At 45.2% G+C, this 15,390-nt stretch overlaps 1 protein-coding gene across 2 annotated transcripts in view; it reads left to right on the top strand.

The window, feature by feature from the left end:
- The first annotated feature begins 2,839 nt into the window (after positions 1 to 2,839).
- The window catches only part of OPTN (optineurin), a 28,204-nt gene continuing 15,653 nt past the window's right edge, over positions 2,840 to 15,390 (top strand). For both annotated transcript variants that reach the window (XM_019543694.1, XM_019543695.1), the window contains exons 1-5: positions 2,840 to 3,000; positions 7,203 to 7,405; positions 10,056 to 10,187; positions 12,669 to 12,745; positions 14,583 to 14,714. In XM_019543694.1, coding sequence (XP_019399239.1) covers positions 2,847 to 3,000; positions 7,203 to 7,405; positions 10,056 to 10,187; positions 12,669 to 12,745; positions 14,583 to 14,714 — 698 coding nt within the window. In that variant the 5' untranslated portion in view covers positions 2,840 to 2,846. The remainder of the gene's footprint in view (positions 3,001 to 7,202; positions 7,406 to 10,055; positions 10,188 to 12,668; positions 12,746 to 14,582; positions 14,715 to 15,390) is intronic.

Raw genomic sequence — 15,390 nt, 5'->3', positions numbered from 1 at the left:
GGTAGTGAGGGCAGCTCGGTGACACGGCCCGGCCGGGCCGCGCTGCCTGCGGCCTCCACCCTTGCAGATCGACTCACCCACTTACCTACCTGCCAGAGGCGCCAGGGAGGGGTGCGCGTGCCCCCGGACGCGGCCACCACCGTCGGCGGCTTCTGCAGGCGCCCCCCCAGATTCAGGAGGCACCAGTCACTCGTAAGTGACCACCTTCCTACCTGTCTACTCACCAACCTGCCTGCCTGCCTCCCCGCCAGCCTACTTACCTGCCTCCTCACCTGCCTACTTGCCTGCCTGCCTGCCTCCCCGCCAGCCTACTTACCTACCTGCGTGCCTGCCTACCCACCTGCCTACTTATCTACCTATTTATCCACCCATCTACCTACCCACCCACCTGTCTACCTACCTATTTATCTACCCACCTATCTACCTACCTGCCTATCTACCTGCTCACTTATTTTAATGAAACCGAAAAGGAGTTCTCCGGGGCCCCCTTAGGGTGGTGGTTTTCAAGCTGCGGTCCCCAGACCTCTGGGGGCTGCAGACAGGCCTTTCTCACCTACCTCGCAGACAGTGATCAATCCAAGAGCAAGGGGATCCCTGTACTTATAGTCCCAAGGGGCCTGCATCTCTAAGTGAAATATTTTTAGGGGTCAGCACATTTAAAAGGCTGAAAACCGCTGCTGTAGGGGAATCCAGCCCTTCCCCTGACAAAGCCTTTGTGCTGTTATGTGGCGGGCCCTCTGCCCCTGCCCGAGGAGGAGGCAGCAGGGATATTCCTGCTGGAGCCTGTTCATCTGAGCCTCCCCTCTCCCCAGCACTGAGAACGCCCTTTGCAGCATGCTTCAGTCCTGGAAGGCATCAGTGCAAGAAATGTGAGGCCTGACTTACCTCCAGGATGTTCCTCCGCTCCCATAACGCCACAGAAATGCAGTAGAGGCAGGCTCTGTGACATGAGCTGACCATGACTCTGCAAAGTTGCTGGGAGCATATAACTGTCTCGACTGCTATGGGCACGGCTGTCTGAACAGTTCCCTCTGAACTTGTTGCTGTTTACTTATCTGATTGTTATTCTACATTAAATGGATTTAGGGGCCATAGTTTTGCAGAGCTGAAGGACAAGGGGGTTAAAATCCAGAGTAGAGAAAGCAATTAAAGATAACCCAACAAAGGGAAGGATTAGGGGAAGGATGAAAGCAAAGAGAAAAATACTTCTCTTGCAGTGAGCAAATCTAAAACTTGCTTTGGGAGCTGGGGATGGCATGGGGCATCATTGCAAGCTTGGTTCATTTTGTAGAGACTATGAAGCCAGCTCTGAAATCTCTCTTGGCTTCCAATTAACAGCTGTTCTTAAAGAAGGCAGGGTAATGCTGTGAATTAGGCCCAGGCCTTGGGCTTGGTAGGCTTGGCTTCCATCCTTGGCCCTGCCACCTGTTTCTTGAGTGACTGGATAAGTTGCCACCCTTCTGTGCATTTCAGACGTGGCTACTGCTCTCTCTCATCAAGCGCTTTGACTTGTATGAATAAAAAGCAGAGTGAAATATAAGAATAAAGTAGCAGTATTTTCCATTCCTGGAAGCAGGCTTGCAGCCCTGGGTAGTTTTTTTGCTGGCTTTAATAATTAACCCATTGCTCATTATTGCAGTTCTGACAGACTGCCCTTGGCACTCGGCTGTGGCCACAGCTACTGGAGCACTTGGGAGTTCTGCTCACAGAAGAAAAAGAAATGTGCTATAGTAAAACCCAGCCAGATGTTGAGAGTGAAGGACGGTGCCTGCTTTAGGAAGGGAACAGGAGGGAAGGGAATACAGGGCCGACTGCAACTGGTCTATGAACTCCTTTGGAACAGTTGGGGAAGGGGACAGGGAAGGGGAAGAGGAAATTTGTGGTTGGTTTGGTTTAGATCAAGTAGGCAAGGATAATAAATGAGCATGAGGTAGAAGAGAGGGCTTCCCATCATGGAGCCCACCATAGCCAATACCTGAATTTGAAAGTTCTGGTCTAAGTGCTGGTGTGGCCTCCATGTGGCAAAAGGGTAATGAGCCAGAACTGAGTTTTGTGCTAGAAACTAAATTGGTAAAGTCTGCATGGCGATGTTGTAGAGCATTGAGGCTAACAGAGACACTTGTATATCACAGCAGGGCAAAGGTATCCAGTCAGGGGTGGGCAATTACTTGGGCCCATAGGCCACATAGAGGGTTTTGGTGAGCTGTTACAGGCCAGGTCAGCACCCTGCCCCAGCTCCCTGCACACCCGTGCACACTGAATCCATGGCTGTTGCAAGGCTGTGTGGGCAGCCCCAGGCTTCAGTCCCAAGATCCTGGGGTCTCCTTGGCTCTGCCCATCCATCTTGCTTCTGGATGCTGCTCCCTGCTGGCCCGCAGCCCCATCCCAGCCACCAAGCCAAGCACAGCACCCTGCCTGTGCTTATCCTAACCTGGGCAGATGGGGTGTGGGGCAGTTGGGCCGGGTGCCTGGGCAGTGGGACCAGGTCTGGCAGCTGCAGCAACTGGAAGGAGCCGCCACTGCTGTGGCTGCCGGAAAGCAAGTCTGGTTGCTGCACTGCCCAGCTCTGCTGCGTACCTGGGGGCAGTGGGACTGGCCACATGTGCCATGGCCCATACTGCCCCCAGCACCGGGCCTGGGCAAGACTGAGGGACCTGCCGTTGGCCAGACAAAATCCCTTGGTCGGCTGGATCTGGCCTGGTGGCCATATTTTGCCCTCACCAGTTAAATTGATCTGTGGCTTTATGTTAGTTTGAGATGTACGTCATTGGGTTTTTTTGATGGTCAGCCTTGCAGCAGGAGGCTGACTCTCTCTGTCTGTTGACCTTATAATAGTCACTGCCGTGATGTCCAGCTGCCCTGCTGAAAATGGGAAGTGCCCCAACAGTGAAATGGGAAACGGGACCCATGATATGGCCCCCTCTACGCTCAGCATGTACACCCCAGAGGAGATGGTGCAGCAGATGAAGGAGCTGATTACAGAGAATAATGAGTTAAAAGGTAAATGAAATGGAGCAGTCTGATTCTGCCTTGCATTGAGTACCTTGAGTTCTGACTTACTCCTTTGTTAAAAAAAAAGTCTATAGGATAGAGATTCTCTTCTCCTTTGCTCTTCTATGGTAATATTTTACACCCACTCAGTACTTATTATGCATTACTAATTACATGAGTTTCAAGAAGTGATACTTTTCAAAGTTTTAGCTCAATGCTATACATAGGAAATGCATTAGGAGAGACTCTTGGTATAGCCCAGAGAGATCAACATGTAATTCATCACATGGGTTAGAAAATGTCAACTTCATATCAAACACCATTTTTTCAGCATCTTGCAAAGCTGCTTGGTCTTTGAAAGACCCTTCTCACTAAGGTTCATTCTCTACTTGTTAATTCATTGAAATTAGAAAACAGGAATGGAAGAGATATGAAGAGTCATCTTCCTTCCTCACAGCAGGATCAAGGAACCCCAAGTCATTCCTGACCAATATTTGTCTAATCTGTTCTTTAAAACCACCCATGAGGGAGATTCTACAAACTTAAAAATTTTAATAACATATAAACTGGTCTTTTGTGGTTTCAAGGCCCTCATAGCTCTGAGAGGTCTAAGAGGTGTCAGAGGTTTCCTGAGTCATTAAGGTTCAAAGCTAAATAGGGTTAGGCATTGCAATCTGTGACTCCAGCTAGTAGGTCTCCCTTGAATTGAAACTGGTAGCTCAGAGGTAGTCCCCTAGGCTCCTGTGTAGCAGGGGGAGAGTTAGATACCTCAAAATGAGCTCCACAAAAAACAGCACACTGAACAAGGAGCTGACTAAGCTGGCCAATAACAAAATGCTGAGGTGAAGGATGCTTCTTAATGCAGCCAGGACCCTCCTACTACTTGGGAATTCACAGCCTGTACCCTCTGCTGAAGCTAGGTGTTTCTTTCCAAAATGGAGTAGACAGTGACTCCTTTCTATTAAAAGTACACATGGAGGAGGAAAAGTTGGTCCCCCTTCTGCAGCTGAAACACTAGTCTGACAGGACACTAATTCAAGAAGTAGTAGCCTTAGGTTCAATTCTGCACCCTGCTTGAGAGGGTTCAGATCCCAAAAGAGTGCCTGTACCACCAACCTGCAGGCTCTTTTGGGGTGGGGGCATTGTCCAGCCTCCCTTTTGAAGGTGTTCCACTGTGCCTGGAGTATGAAAGATTCACTAGGTCAGAAAGTAGGGAAGAAAAGTGAAGAGTAAGCACAACTCCCCCATATGGTTAAGCTAGTTGCTTTCCCAGATAGAGGAGGGTCCTGAATCCAGCTCGTGCACAGCCTGGGTGAATGCTCTACACATTGAGCCATCATTCAAAAAAAGACCATCTCCTTTGGTACCATCTCCTTTGTTCTGAAAGAAATCTATGTTCATCACTGCATTTTGCATGGTTCCCAGTCTAGTAGGCATGTTCATGGAGGTCATTTATACACGTGCTTCGGGAGTTGCGGGTGGTGGTGGGGGAATACTTTAATTAGAATGGCTCCAAGAGCAACTTTGATTAAAGCGCCCAGAGCATCTTGTGTATCAGTGTCCCCGTGCTGAAAAATGGCAGCGGGGGTTCTTTAACTAAAGTTTGTTGAGCAAGCTTTAGTTAAAGTGCCCCCACAGCTGTTTTTCAGCTCAGGAACATTAATACAAGAGATGCTGGAGTATGGTAACTACCACGCTCCAGTAGACTTGACTAATCAAGTAATTACAGTGCATTGAAGCAGCCTTGCTGCATGTGTATAGGTGCCTGGATTGCCTTCAGATGAGAGGAACAAATATGTTTCAGAAAACGTGAATTCCCCACAAAGCTGGGTGCCCAACCCCCATGAGCTGTGTTATCCAGTCTGCAGGGCTCCCGACAGGTCTCAAAATTTGAGCGGGGGATAGGGGGGACGTGGGGGTGGAATGTGACTGTTAATTACCACTCCCCAGCTGCCAAATTTCTGGACCCAAGGAGAGTCCTGTAGGCCAAATGACAGCACGGCCCCATGTACTAGATCAGGCAGTTCAGGGTCCATTCCAGGCTTGTGGGACTGAACCCTGCATGCTGCCCGTGTATGGGAATCGGCCTGTGGTGCCAAAAGGTTGAGCAGCGCTGCTGTGTGGGATAAACACTGAGCTGTTCAGCCCTGCCAGTACATTGGAGGTGTTTCTGAACATACATTGAAGCAAAACTTGGAGTATTTCAACATCAAGAAGGGCCTGTCTTTGAGTCTGTCAGGCATTTCCATGTAACTAAAAATATTTGTCTTCATGTGTCGACATGGAATTTAAGGCTGAAGACAATATGTTGAGTCCTGGGCAACACTATCTTTAGTATAAAGGATACTTTTTTTTCTTGATTTATGATTTTATTAAGGGTAAGATCAGTTCGAGGTCTTTATCTGTAGTTATTAACTTTTTAAAGGAGAAAGCTGTTTTTCCTGACACTGTACCTGAGACTGTGGGATGGACTTAATACCTCTGGTCAGTTTATAGTTTAAGTAAAACAGGGCTGTTGTCTGTCAACAGGAAACTGACTTGATACAAGAGAATGGGGAAACTAACTGTACACGCTGTGTTTTTAAAAGCACAAAATTAACTTGTGCTTAAGGTTGGGGAACTCCCCTCTTGTAGGTTGGGGAACTCCCCTCTTTTCAGCACGGAGGCAGAAAAGGATCCTGGAGTCATAATTGACTTCAAGATGAACATGGGCCGGCAGTGTGGGGATGCAGTCAGGAAGGCCAACTGCACCTTGTCATGCATCCACAGATGCATCTCGAGCAGGTCCAGGGAGGTGATCCTCCCCCTCTGTGCGGCACTGGTCAGGCCGCAGCTGGAGTACTGCGTCCAGTTCTGGGCGCCGCACTTCAAGAGGGATGTCGACAGCATGGAGAGGGTCCGGAGGAGGCCACTCGTATGATCAGTGGACAACAGGGCAGGCCCTATGAGGAGAGGCTACGGGACCTGAACCTGTTCAGCCTCCAGAAGAGAAGGCTGAGGGGGGATCTTGTGGCCTGTTATAAACTAGTCAGGGGGGATCAGCAGGCATTGGGGGAGTCACTGTTCCCCCGTGCACTGCCAGGAGTGACCAGGAATAACGGTCACAAGCTGGCAGAGGGCAGGTTTAGGCTAGATATCAGGAAGCACTACTTCATGGTCAGGGCGGCTAGGGCCTGGAACCAACTTCCAAGAGAAGTGGTGCAGGCTCCTACTCTGGGGGGTTTTAAGAGGAGGTTGGATGAACATCTTGCTGGGGTCGTTTGACCCCAGTATTATTTCCTGCCATGGCGGGGGGTCGGACTAAAGGATCTACTCAGGTCCCTTCTGACCCTAGAAACTATGAAACTAGGGAAAAAGTAGCAGTGATCTTAAGTAAATTTGGGATGTTTTGAGACAGAAAAGTGACTTTCAGGTTGGCAGTCTCACTCCAATTCAGAAGTCTTTGGAGGTTAGACATACAATCCCTGACTCTGTCTAATATAACAGGTATAGTATAGTAATAGTTATCACTGCTATCGTATTATATTACTGTTATACTGTAGTAATAGTTCTTGCTGTTTGCAGTGTAATATCTTAGCCCACAAACTCTAGTTTCCTTTGGACTGATCACTTTTTTAATTTTAAGAAAAAAGTAACACTGCCCTTGAATACATGGTTTCTTCATACCAAAGTCAGTGGAAGGTGTGTTTAGATCTGAGGGTATAACTGGATGCTAAATAATCTTTTGTACAGAATATTAAAATGTCAAGATTATCCACCCAAGTTAGAGGGGAAGGGGCAAGTTCAAGAACATGTCTGATTCTCCACTGTCTTCATCTTTTCACTGTCATTGACACTAGCACGAATTAGGCGTAGAACTCTCCCATTCTCCTGGGGTAGTTTTGCATCCACATTGTGCAAGTGTCAGTATTTTCCCTCCAGGTGCAAGGCAGAGAAGTGAACTCTGTGCCCTGGCGTAGCAATAACCCATAGAGATAGCACAAAGTTGTGCTTTAATATTGGTAATAATAATCTTTGTTAAAACACGAGAGGTCTCCCAACAAAATCAGCATCCTTTTGTGTTTCTTGTTTTAGTACATATGGTAAAGGAATGCCTGCTTCAGATCACTGCCCAGCTAAATAAGTTCTGCTTTTCCTTCTGGCCCAGCAGCCTCCTGTATCAGAGGCCAGATATCAGCATACACTGATGTTTGTGTTTGAACACTCTCTAGAAGCCATGAAACTGCATAACCAAGTGATGAAGGATCGGTATGAGGAGCTCTCTGTATGGCGAGAGAAACAGAAGGAGGAGCGTGAGTTTTTTGAGTCCAAGTTCAAAGAAGCTAAAAATTGCTTACAAGCCAAGTGTGTTGAAAATGAGGAGCTGAGGAAACAACTTCACAACTTAAAAGAGAGAAAGAAAGAGCCTGAAATGGTAATTTAAGCACCATCTATTTATTCAACTCTGTAGGTTTTTTTTTTTTTTTAAGGAAGGGAGCATTCATACCACTATCATGCTGTACATTTATTTAATGTTCTGCAAAGATAACTGACTCCTTTCAGCTTTGGGTGTGTTCCACAACTCTGAAAATTAAGTCACAGGAAATAATCAGAAGGTGAAGAGTTTCAGATAAGTCACTAGCTTTCTATTCTCTGCTTTGCTATTTTGCGGGGGTGGGGGCTTTCTCACTTTTAACTTTTGGATTTTATTATCTAGGTCGTTTCTATTTCCCGTGTACTCATGTTGTGCTCTTGTGTTTGGATTTTCAATATCACATGAAAATATTTAACCAAAAAACCTTCCATCTCGTTATTTTTAAAGTCATGAAAGTAATTCTGTTCTTATTCAGTCAAACTTTATCCTACAACACTCATGTTTGGAGTCAAACTAAACCTTGTTTATCCCTGTTTGTAATTTAGTGGTTGGTAATGGGGCACCTAGATAGAGCTTGGATGTAGTTTGTAGTGTCATGCTAGAGGCTGGTAACAAATCCTGTTCAAAATCCTGCTTCATGCTCAAATTAGGCACTTGGAGAGAGATGTTCTTCTTGACATGTTTAACCTTTATTAAATTCATGCTTTCAGTCCTGAAGCAATCTCACAGTGTTAGGAATGCAGATTCTATGTTCTTGGAGACAGATTATCCTGCATCTGCCCAGCGCAGCATCTTTCCTTGAAGACTCTGGTTCTAGCCAGTCTTGGAGGCAAGATACTGAGTATATAGATGGATCGTGGCCTCTACCATGTAAATCTCAGGGGTGAGGAAAATACGGCCCACAGGACAGATGTGGCCTGCCAGGCTGTTCTATCCAGCCCGCAGGGCCCTTAAACAATTTAGAAAATTAATATATATCTGCCCCTGGCTGCCTGTCATGTGGCCCTCAATAGCTTGTCAAAACTCAGTAAGCAGCCCTCTGCCTGAAATAAATGCCCACCCCCGATGTAAATGCTGTTCACCTGAGTCTGCTGACATGCTCCGGAAGGAGAAATTTATTGGTGAGGCTGCTCTGGGCTTGTCCCTGGTGCCTGCTCTCAGACCAGATGAAAGCCCATGGTTCTCGAGCAGGTGCTGGGGGTGAGCTCAGACCAGAAGCAAATACTGCTGTGGGTAAGCTCCTGAGTTTGCGAAGTTATATCTCCATTGCAACATTTAGGGCTGAGGAAGCAAACCTATTCATTTCACTTCTCAAACCCTTTTCTAAATAGCACTGTCCAGTCAAGGCTGGCCCCAAATTATTATTTTTTAAAAATCTGCCATGGAGAGGCACGTTCCTTGACTTTGATTAGGGTTTTTTTTTGTTTTTCTGTGGAAACTTTGTTCGACAAAGGAATCCAATATTCTCAAAGCCACACTTGCAAATTTAGTCTTGCAACATTTTGCCGGTGTAGAAGAGCAGACTAATGATGAGTCTGTTTTAGTTGTCTTCACTTACAGAGTTGAGAGAGAAATCTAGATTTTCAGGAATTCTTTCCATGTAATCAATCTCTGCTAGAGATATCATGGTTTTTAACCTGACAGAATGTCATTTAAGCCCAGACTATTCTCCCTTTGAAAGGAATTGTCCTGATTCTAGCCCAGATTCCTTTGAGAGAGAGAACAAATCTGTCCCTATTTCTCTCGCCCTATCCTTTTACTTTATCTTCTTTTTCAAGATAAATTGTAGGCAGATGACCTCATCTGCTTTAGTTGCCATGGGTCACTTATATAGCTTGAAGGCTATATACTCCCAGTGCTTAGTTGCCATGGGTCACTTATATAGCTTGAAGGCTATATACTCCCAGTGCTTAGATGAGTTTTGAGAGAGAAGCTTCTTGGCTTTTGTCCTCCTGCTGACTGCTAAAAAGTTACTGCTTCCTTGCTGCAGTAGGCTCCTGCTGCCTCCTCTAAGCATAAAATCTGAGCCACAGAGAGGGGCACAGGCAGAGAAGATGGTACTGAAGGAGAGGCAGAGCCTTGGGAGCTGGGAAAGAGGCAAAGAGAAGAAATAATTGTGGCAGGGGTTATTTGTGGAGAGGTACCCAGTGTGCTGGAGCCAGAGGTGGGAAGAAGTAAAGATGGTGGGAGGGGGTTTGGTTCTACCTTCTTGTCCTTTGTACCCTTCATCATAGTGTCCAGATGCTTAAAATAGTCCTGCCTTCACTGAGATTTGCTGCCCTGAGAGGCCATGTTAAAGGACACTCATCCCACTGGCTTAGTTAACTAAACAACACAGTTGAGCCTAGCAGTGTAGAGAGCAGTGAACATTTAAGTCATGGGCCTAATTCTCCTCCTGCTTACACTAGGGTGGAGTAAAGTTACTCCTGCTTTATGGAGACATCGACAAGAGGAATATCGAGGCTTTATTTCCAGATTGTGTTACCGCCTTGCAGGAGATAGTCTCGTGGCTGAGTAACCCAGTTTAATGCAGCGTGATCTCATTGATAGGGGCAAGCCCAGAGCAGTTCTTAATAGCTGTAAACTGGATTTTTGGTGCCTAATGGGATTTTAGTAAATGAAAGGGCATGTAGGATGCTGTTGTATTGTGTTTTGCCTCTGATTCTTGGCTAGTTAATATATTGTGTATTTGGCTTCTGCCCCTGGAAAGGAACTGGCACAGCTGAAGACACAGGTGACACGGCTCCAGGCTGAGAAGGCAGATCTGGTCGCCATCATTTCTGAACTGCAGCTCAAGTTGAATATCACAGGGGAGGACTCCTTTGTTGAGATCAGGATGACGGTAAGTAACAAGCCTTTCACAGCAATAGGAAGCTGTTTTGTCCAGACAAGGCTGCATATTTTTGCTTCAGGGGCTATCAGTTGGCCTATGTTAGGAATAGTAGCCATTGGGTTTAAGATAATGGGTATTTACTGTAATAATCCCTACTAGCAGTTACAGAGATTGCACAGGTAATTCCCATAGTGTTGAAAATGTACCCTAGAGTGATTCATTCTTATACTAGAAACAATGGTATGCATTCGAAAGGCAAGAAGCACAGGGGACTTTTTACCACTATTGCATATAGGAAGTGTTTTTCCTGGGCCAAAATCCATCAAACCTCAAAGTGGGTGAGTGGCAAAGTGACTAAATTTGTGGATGATAAAATTATTCAAAGTGATAAAGACCAAGGCAGCCTGCAAAGAACTACAGAAGATCTGGCATGATTGAGCAAATAGGCAAATAAATGGCAGATGAAAGTCAATGTAGATAAGTGCAAAGTGATGCAAGTCAATTTGGTCCTGAGGCTACTACAACTGTTGGGGCACCTTAGATGCTGTAACAACCTTCATAGGTTAGTTGAGTTGCTTTATATATTAGTGATTCTTTGGGCAAAGTGACCTGGCAGTGCCCATGTCCTCTGCAGGTATGGAGCTCATCTGTCCTTTGACAGGTCCCATTTTTAGTCGTGCTGGGTGTTCACCCCCACCCCCTCCACCCTCACACAGGCCAGTCCAGTTGGGACACTGGTTTAGTTGCCAAGAACCCAACTATGGAACAGGCTGTACTAGTTTACATGGTACCAGACAGCAGACCGAGGCCTGGTCTGACTTTATGCGGGTTCTGTATGTGCAAATTCACTCTTATGTGATGATCCTTTTTATACCAAAAATGTGTTTATATGCAAGGTAAATTCACCCTTATGCTATCAGTGTGGTGGAAGCCCACAGTCGGCTGCTTTGTGCAGTGCACTCTGGGAGTGATGCACACCAAAATATAGTCTCCTGTGTGGATCTGTGCTCCTCGCTTGTTGTCTGCGACATGTATTTCTGTAGTTGCCATCCCCATTATGATAGTGCCCTGTGCTTGTGTGTACTGTCTGCTCTTGGCGAGTACCAGAATTGTCTTGTAAAAGTGGGAGAAATGGGTCTGGGATCAATAAGGTTGAGGTCTTGGAAACCCTATTCATTACATTGTAAAGTAGATTCCCTTTATGTGAATTCGAGTTATGCACAGTTTTCCAGGAATGCATGTACAGCAAAAAAGCGAGGGAAACTTGTGCGTACATTATGATGAACTCTACATTAGCTGTTACCACACAGGAAAGTTCACTAAAAACATCCACTCGGTGCTCAGCAGCCATCAAAAAGGCAAACAAAATGTTAGGGGTTGTTAAGGAAATTGTAAACAAAAGTGAAAGTATCATCATGCCCCTTCATAAATCTATGATTACTGTGCCTAGTTTTGGTCCCCATCCCTCAAAAAGGACACAGAAGGGCAACAAGGATGTTTAGCGGTATGGAGGGCCTTCCATATGAGGAAAGACTACGGGGCCTAAGCCTATTCCATTTAAGGGTCATAAACTAGTAGGTAATAAGTTTAAAACTAACAAAAGTAAGTTCTTTTTCACACAGCATGTAATTAATGTATGGAACCCATTGCCACCAGATGTTGTGAAAGCTGACAGTTTAGCCAGATTCAAAAAGGAATTGGACAAATGCTTGGAGGAAAGGGGCATCAGTAGCTGTTGCTCATGGGAGAGAGGGGTACAGCCTCTGAATCAGAACTTCCCTAGACCTTAAAATGCCGGAAGCTGCAAGTGAGAGGAACCATGGAAAAAAACCCTGGTCGTACCCTGTTCCATCTGCGTTTCAGCATCCAGTCTCTGTGTGACACAAGATACTGGGCAAAATGGGCCTATGGTTAGACCCAATAAGTGGAAGTCCTTAGGGTCTTATTGTGTTCTTATGACCTTGGCCACTTTAATAGCAACAGGTTCGTGTCTCTAAGAAGTATTAGCAATGTGAAGTTGAGAAGGTTCTTGATTGAGCCCCATTCACTGAGTTTCTAGATTTATTGAGGAAAGCTGCAAGCTGGGTGCATGGCCCTTGTCTTCAAGTTGGAAGGTATTGTGTTCTGGATTGGTGAAGAAAAATGGTCCTGTATGAGAGGGCAGGAGAGGTACTTACTCAAAATCATCTTTGATATTAATGACTTTGCCAGTTACTGCCTGGTTTCTAACTTACTCCTTATGGGTTAGTAACTAGGGAAGATGGTTGGGAGAGCCACTGTTCACCATTTGAGTAAGCAGGGTACATCAGAGATTTCACTTTAAAAATTTTCAAACTTGAGATGGATTTCCAAGGCCTTGTGTACTTTTCTTGTGCAGGTGCAAGGTTTCCTCATCTTTCCCTGAATTTTAAAAGTGAATGACATAGAAGCATGCTCCCTGGCTGGATGAAATTTGAAACTGCCAAAGCTAATACTCTTCTCCTTTAACAGGAAGGAGAAGTGAGCAGAGCTTTAAGAGAAAATCAAGATATTAATAGCCAAGGAACGAGTGACATGGCTGCCTTCATGTATGTGGATTCTGGTTCTGTTGGGAGTCTGCCTCTTTTAGACATTTTAAAGAAAATTGTCAATCTGATTAAGACGTATTAGATACTGTGCCTGGGTGCTGGACTGCCCACCCCCACTCCCCATTTGCTCAACCTTTACTCTTCATAGATTTAGACAGCTAATACTATTAAGGTTTCCAGCTGGGAGGCTGCCCAATTGAACAGCAAGCACCAGCTTACAGAATTACAAAGGGCATGACTGCTGGATTTATGGTTTGGCCTTCCCCATTGCATGGGAAGATGATACACACAAGCCAGTGTGAGTGGAGGTGAACAAGTTGTGTTCCATAGACAGGCTTTTCTTGTGCTCCTGTTTCCAGGACACGCAGTAGTTTATGGCACTGCTTCACTCAGCACACCATTAAATACTTGTTAGCCAGTTAGTATTATGGTCAGTGATTAAGATGGATGAGAGAAGCTCTGGTAATTTGACCACAAGCCAGGCTTCACTCATGCAAGATGTCATTTGCATTGTGTTTAACATTCAGTGTTATCATATCCTATATTCTCTGGGTTCCACTTACCTGGTGGAGCTTAAATGTACCACTCTGGCCTTATTTGCTGTGAGTTACAGTAGCTGTATCTCTGGTGTTCCTAAATCTGTAGCTTTGTTCCACAATAGAAACCTTAGAGAAAGACAGTTATCAGATTCAGAGGTGCAGGATCTGGCTTGCACTGAAGTCAAACACAGAATTAACAATGGGCACAAAAATCCCTTGGCACTGCTGACTGAAGTATGGGTGTTTGTTTGCAACATCTGACTGAACAAAACAGCCCTGCCAGTGGATGTGGGATTCTGACCGTTTCATCTTAAACTGCAGAGTGAGCTTATAAGCAGCTGCCGTCTCCTATTACAAAAGCTGGATACTTTTCAGTATTACGCCACATGATTTCTATGTATTCTGTTGTATAAAGAATGAATGTATTGTATGTGTAAATAAAGAGTGTGTGTGTGAGAGAGAGAGAATATGTGTGTATTTGCATATACGTTCTTTGTATATGTGTTGTGTGTCATGTATGAACAGCCAGGCATGAACTCCCATGCTACATGGAATGGGAAGATTGTGTCATATCCCTGGAAAGGTGATTTTTTTTCCCCCCTTTTATTTGAAGTGAGGTCTTGGATTTGATGTCATGGACTGCCTTTCCACTAGCATCATGTGTCTTCAAAAGAGCATGGAGATAATATATTGCAGAGTCCAGGATTCAAAAAGACTATTTTTAATCGAAATTGCCTGTTTTTAATTTTTTAAAGTGCCATTTTAGCTGCGGCAGAGGAAACAGTGCTGCGTAGAGTTGTGACATTTTGCATGTTTCCTTGAAGGGGTAAAAGGAGAGTAGGCAGGGGAACTGTTTTATGAAGCTGTCCATCAGGAATAACAACACTTTCAGAGCCCTGAATAAATTCATGAATATTGTTTAAGAGTTTGCTCTTTTTGCATAGACCTATTTAAATGCTAACTGCTTTTCTCTGCTCCTGGTGCAAACTCTTGTGGAACAGCTGCACATAACAAGCTGTACTTAGGTTCCTGGATCTGGCACTTTAGGGGACTGCCACCCACCCCTTTAACTGTTGGGCAAGGCTCAATTTTTGAGGAAGGTCAGTTTGAGGCACATGCTATTCTGCAAGAGGGCTGGTGCATGGTTCCATCTGAATATAGGGTCCCCCTCTCTGTTTCTCAGGCTTGATAATCTGGTGCACCCCAAATCACTAGTCACTTTTGAAAATTGACCTGAGTCCTAAGGGACTTCTGTAGTGTAGTTAATTTGTAACTAATAGTGGGTTTGCTCATTATAGGGACAAATCTATGGATGAAGTGAAGAATTTGGAATCTGAGGAGCTCACTGTCAGCCAGCTGCTTCACTGTCTCAGAAATGAGACTCAGCAAAGGGAGAGCCTTGAAAAGGAGCTTCAAGAGCACAAGGAGAGGTATGAAATGGGTACACTGCCATTCAGAATAGTTTTGGTTGCTACCTGCCTGCAGCCAGATCTTGGATGTTTGCATGATCTTCGTGGCAGTGCACAAGATGGAGTTTGAACAGCTCTGTAATCATGGCATGTTCCTTGGAAATGACTTTTCCCCCACTCCACCCTCTCCTAGCCAAGGGTAAAGAAGAAGAAAACTTCCCTTTCTTGTCTTATTAATTCCCTTAATGCACAGTCCCTTGGGATGCATTTTTGTTGGCCCGGCTGGGTTTGAACTTGCCCCAAATTAAACCAGAACTATGATGTGAATATTTGAGAATATGTTTCACTCTGTATGTTTTTCATACAGCTTTGCAGTTGTTCAGTGGATTATGCCATTTGTGTGATTCACTTTCTGTGGAGGTCTTGGGTCAGTCACTCTGTAGAAAATGAGGATGATTGTACTTGTGTTTCAGGCTAAATTCGGTCATATTTCCAAGGCTCTTGGATACATCGTTAAGGAACTCGTTAGGAGTTCCTAGTTTTAATTCCAGATCCTAAAATTAGTTTCTCAGTGAGACCTGAATGCGGGCCTAACTCTGCTAAGTAGACTGATGTGATTCTTGAAGTAGTGGAATTTCCTTTGTCTGAGCAGAAGCTTCTAGTTAGTAAGACCTGTCAGACATGTTACACTGTGGGA

Source organism: Crocodylus porosus, unplaced genomic scaffold (genome assembly GCF_001723895.1).
Source record: "Crocodylus porosus isolate Cpor-Errol unplaced genomic scaffold, CroPor_comp1, whole genome shotgun sequence".
Classification (NCBI taxonomy): domain Eukaryota; kingdom Metazoa; phylum Chordata; order Crocodylia; family Crocodylidae; genus Crocodylus; species Crocodylus porosus.
Note: the sequence above shows the minus strand (reverse complement) of the source record. Positions and strands in the feature narration are given on the sequence as shown.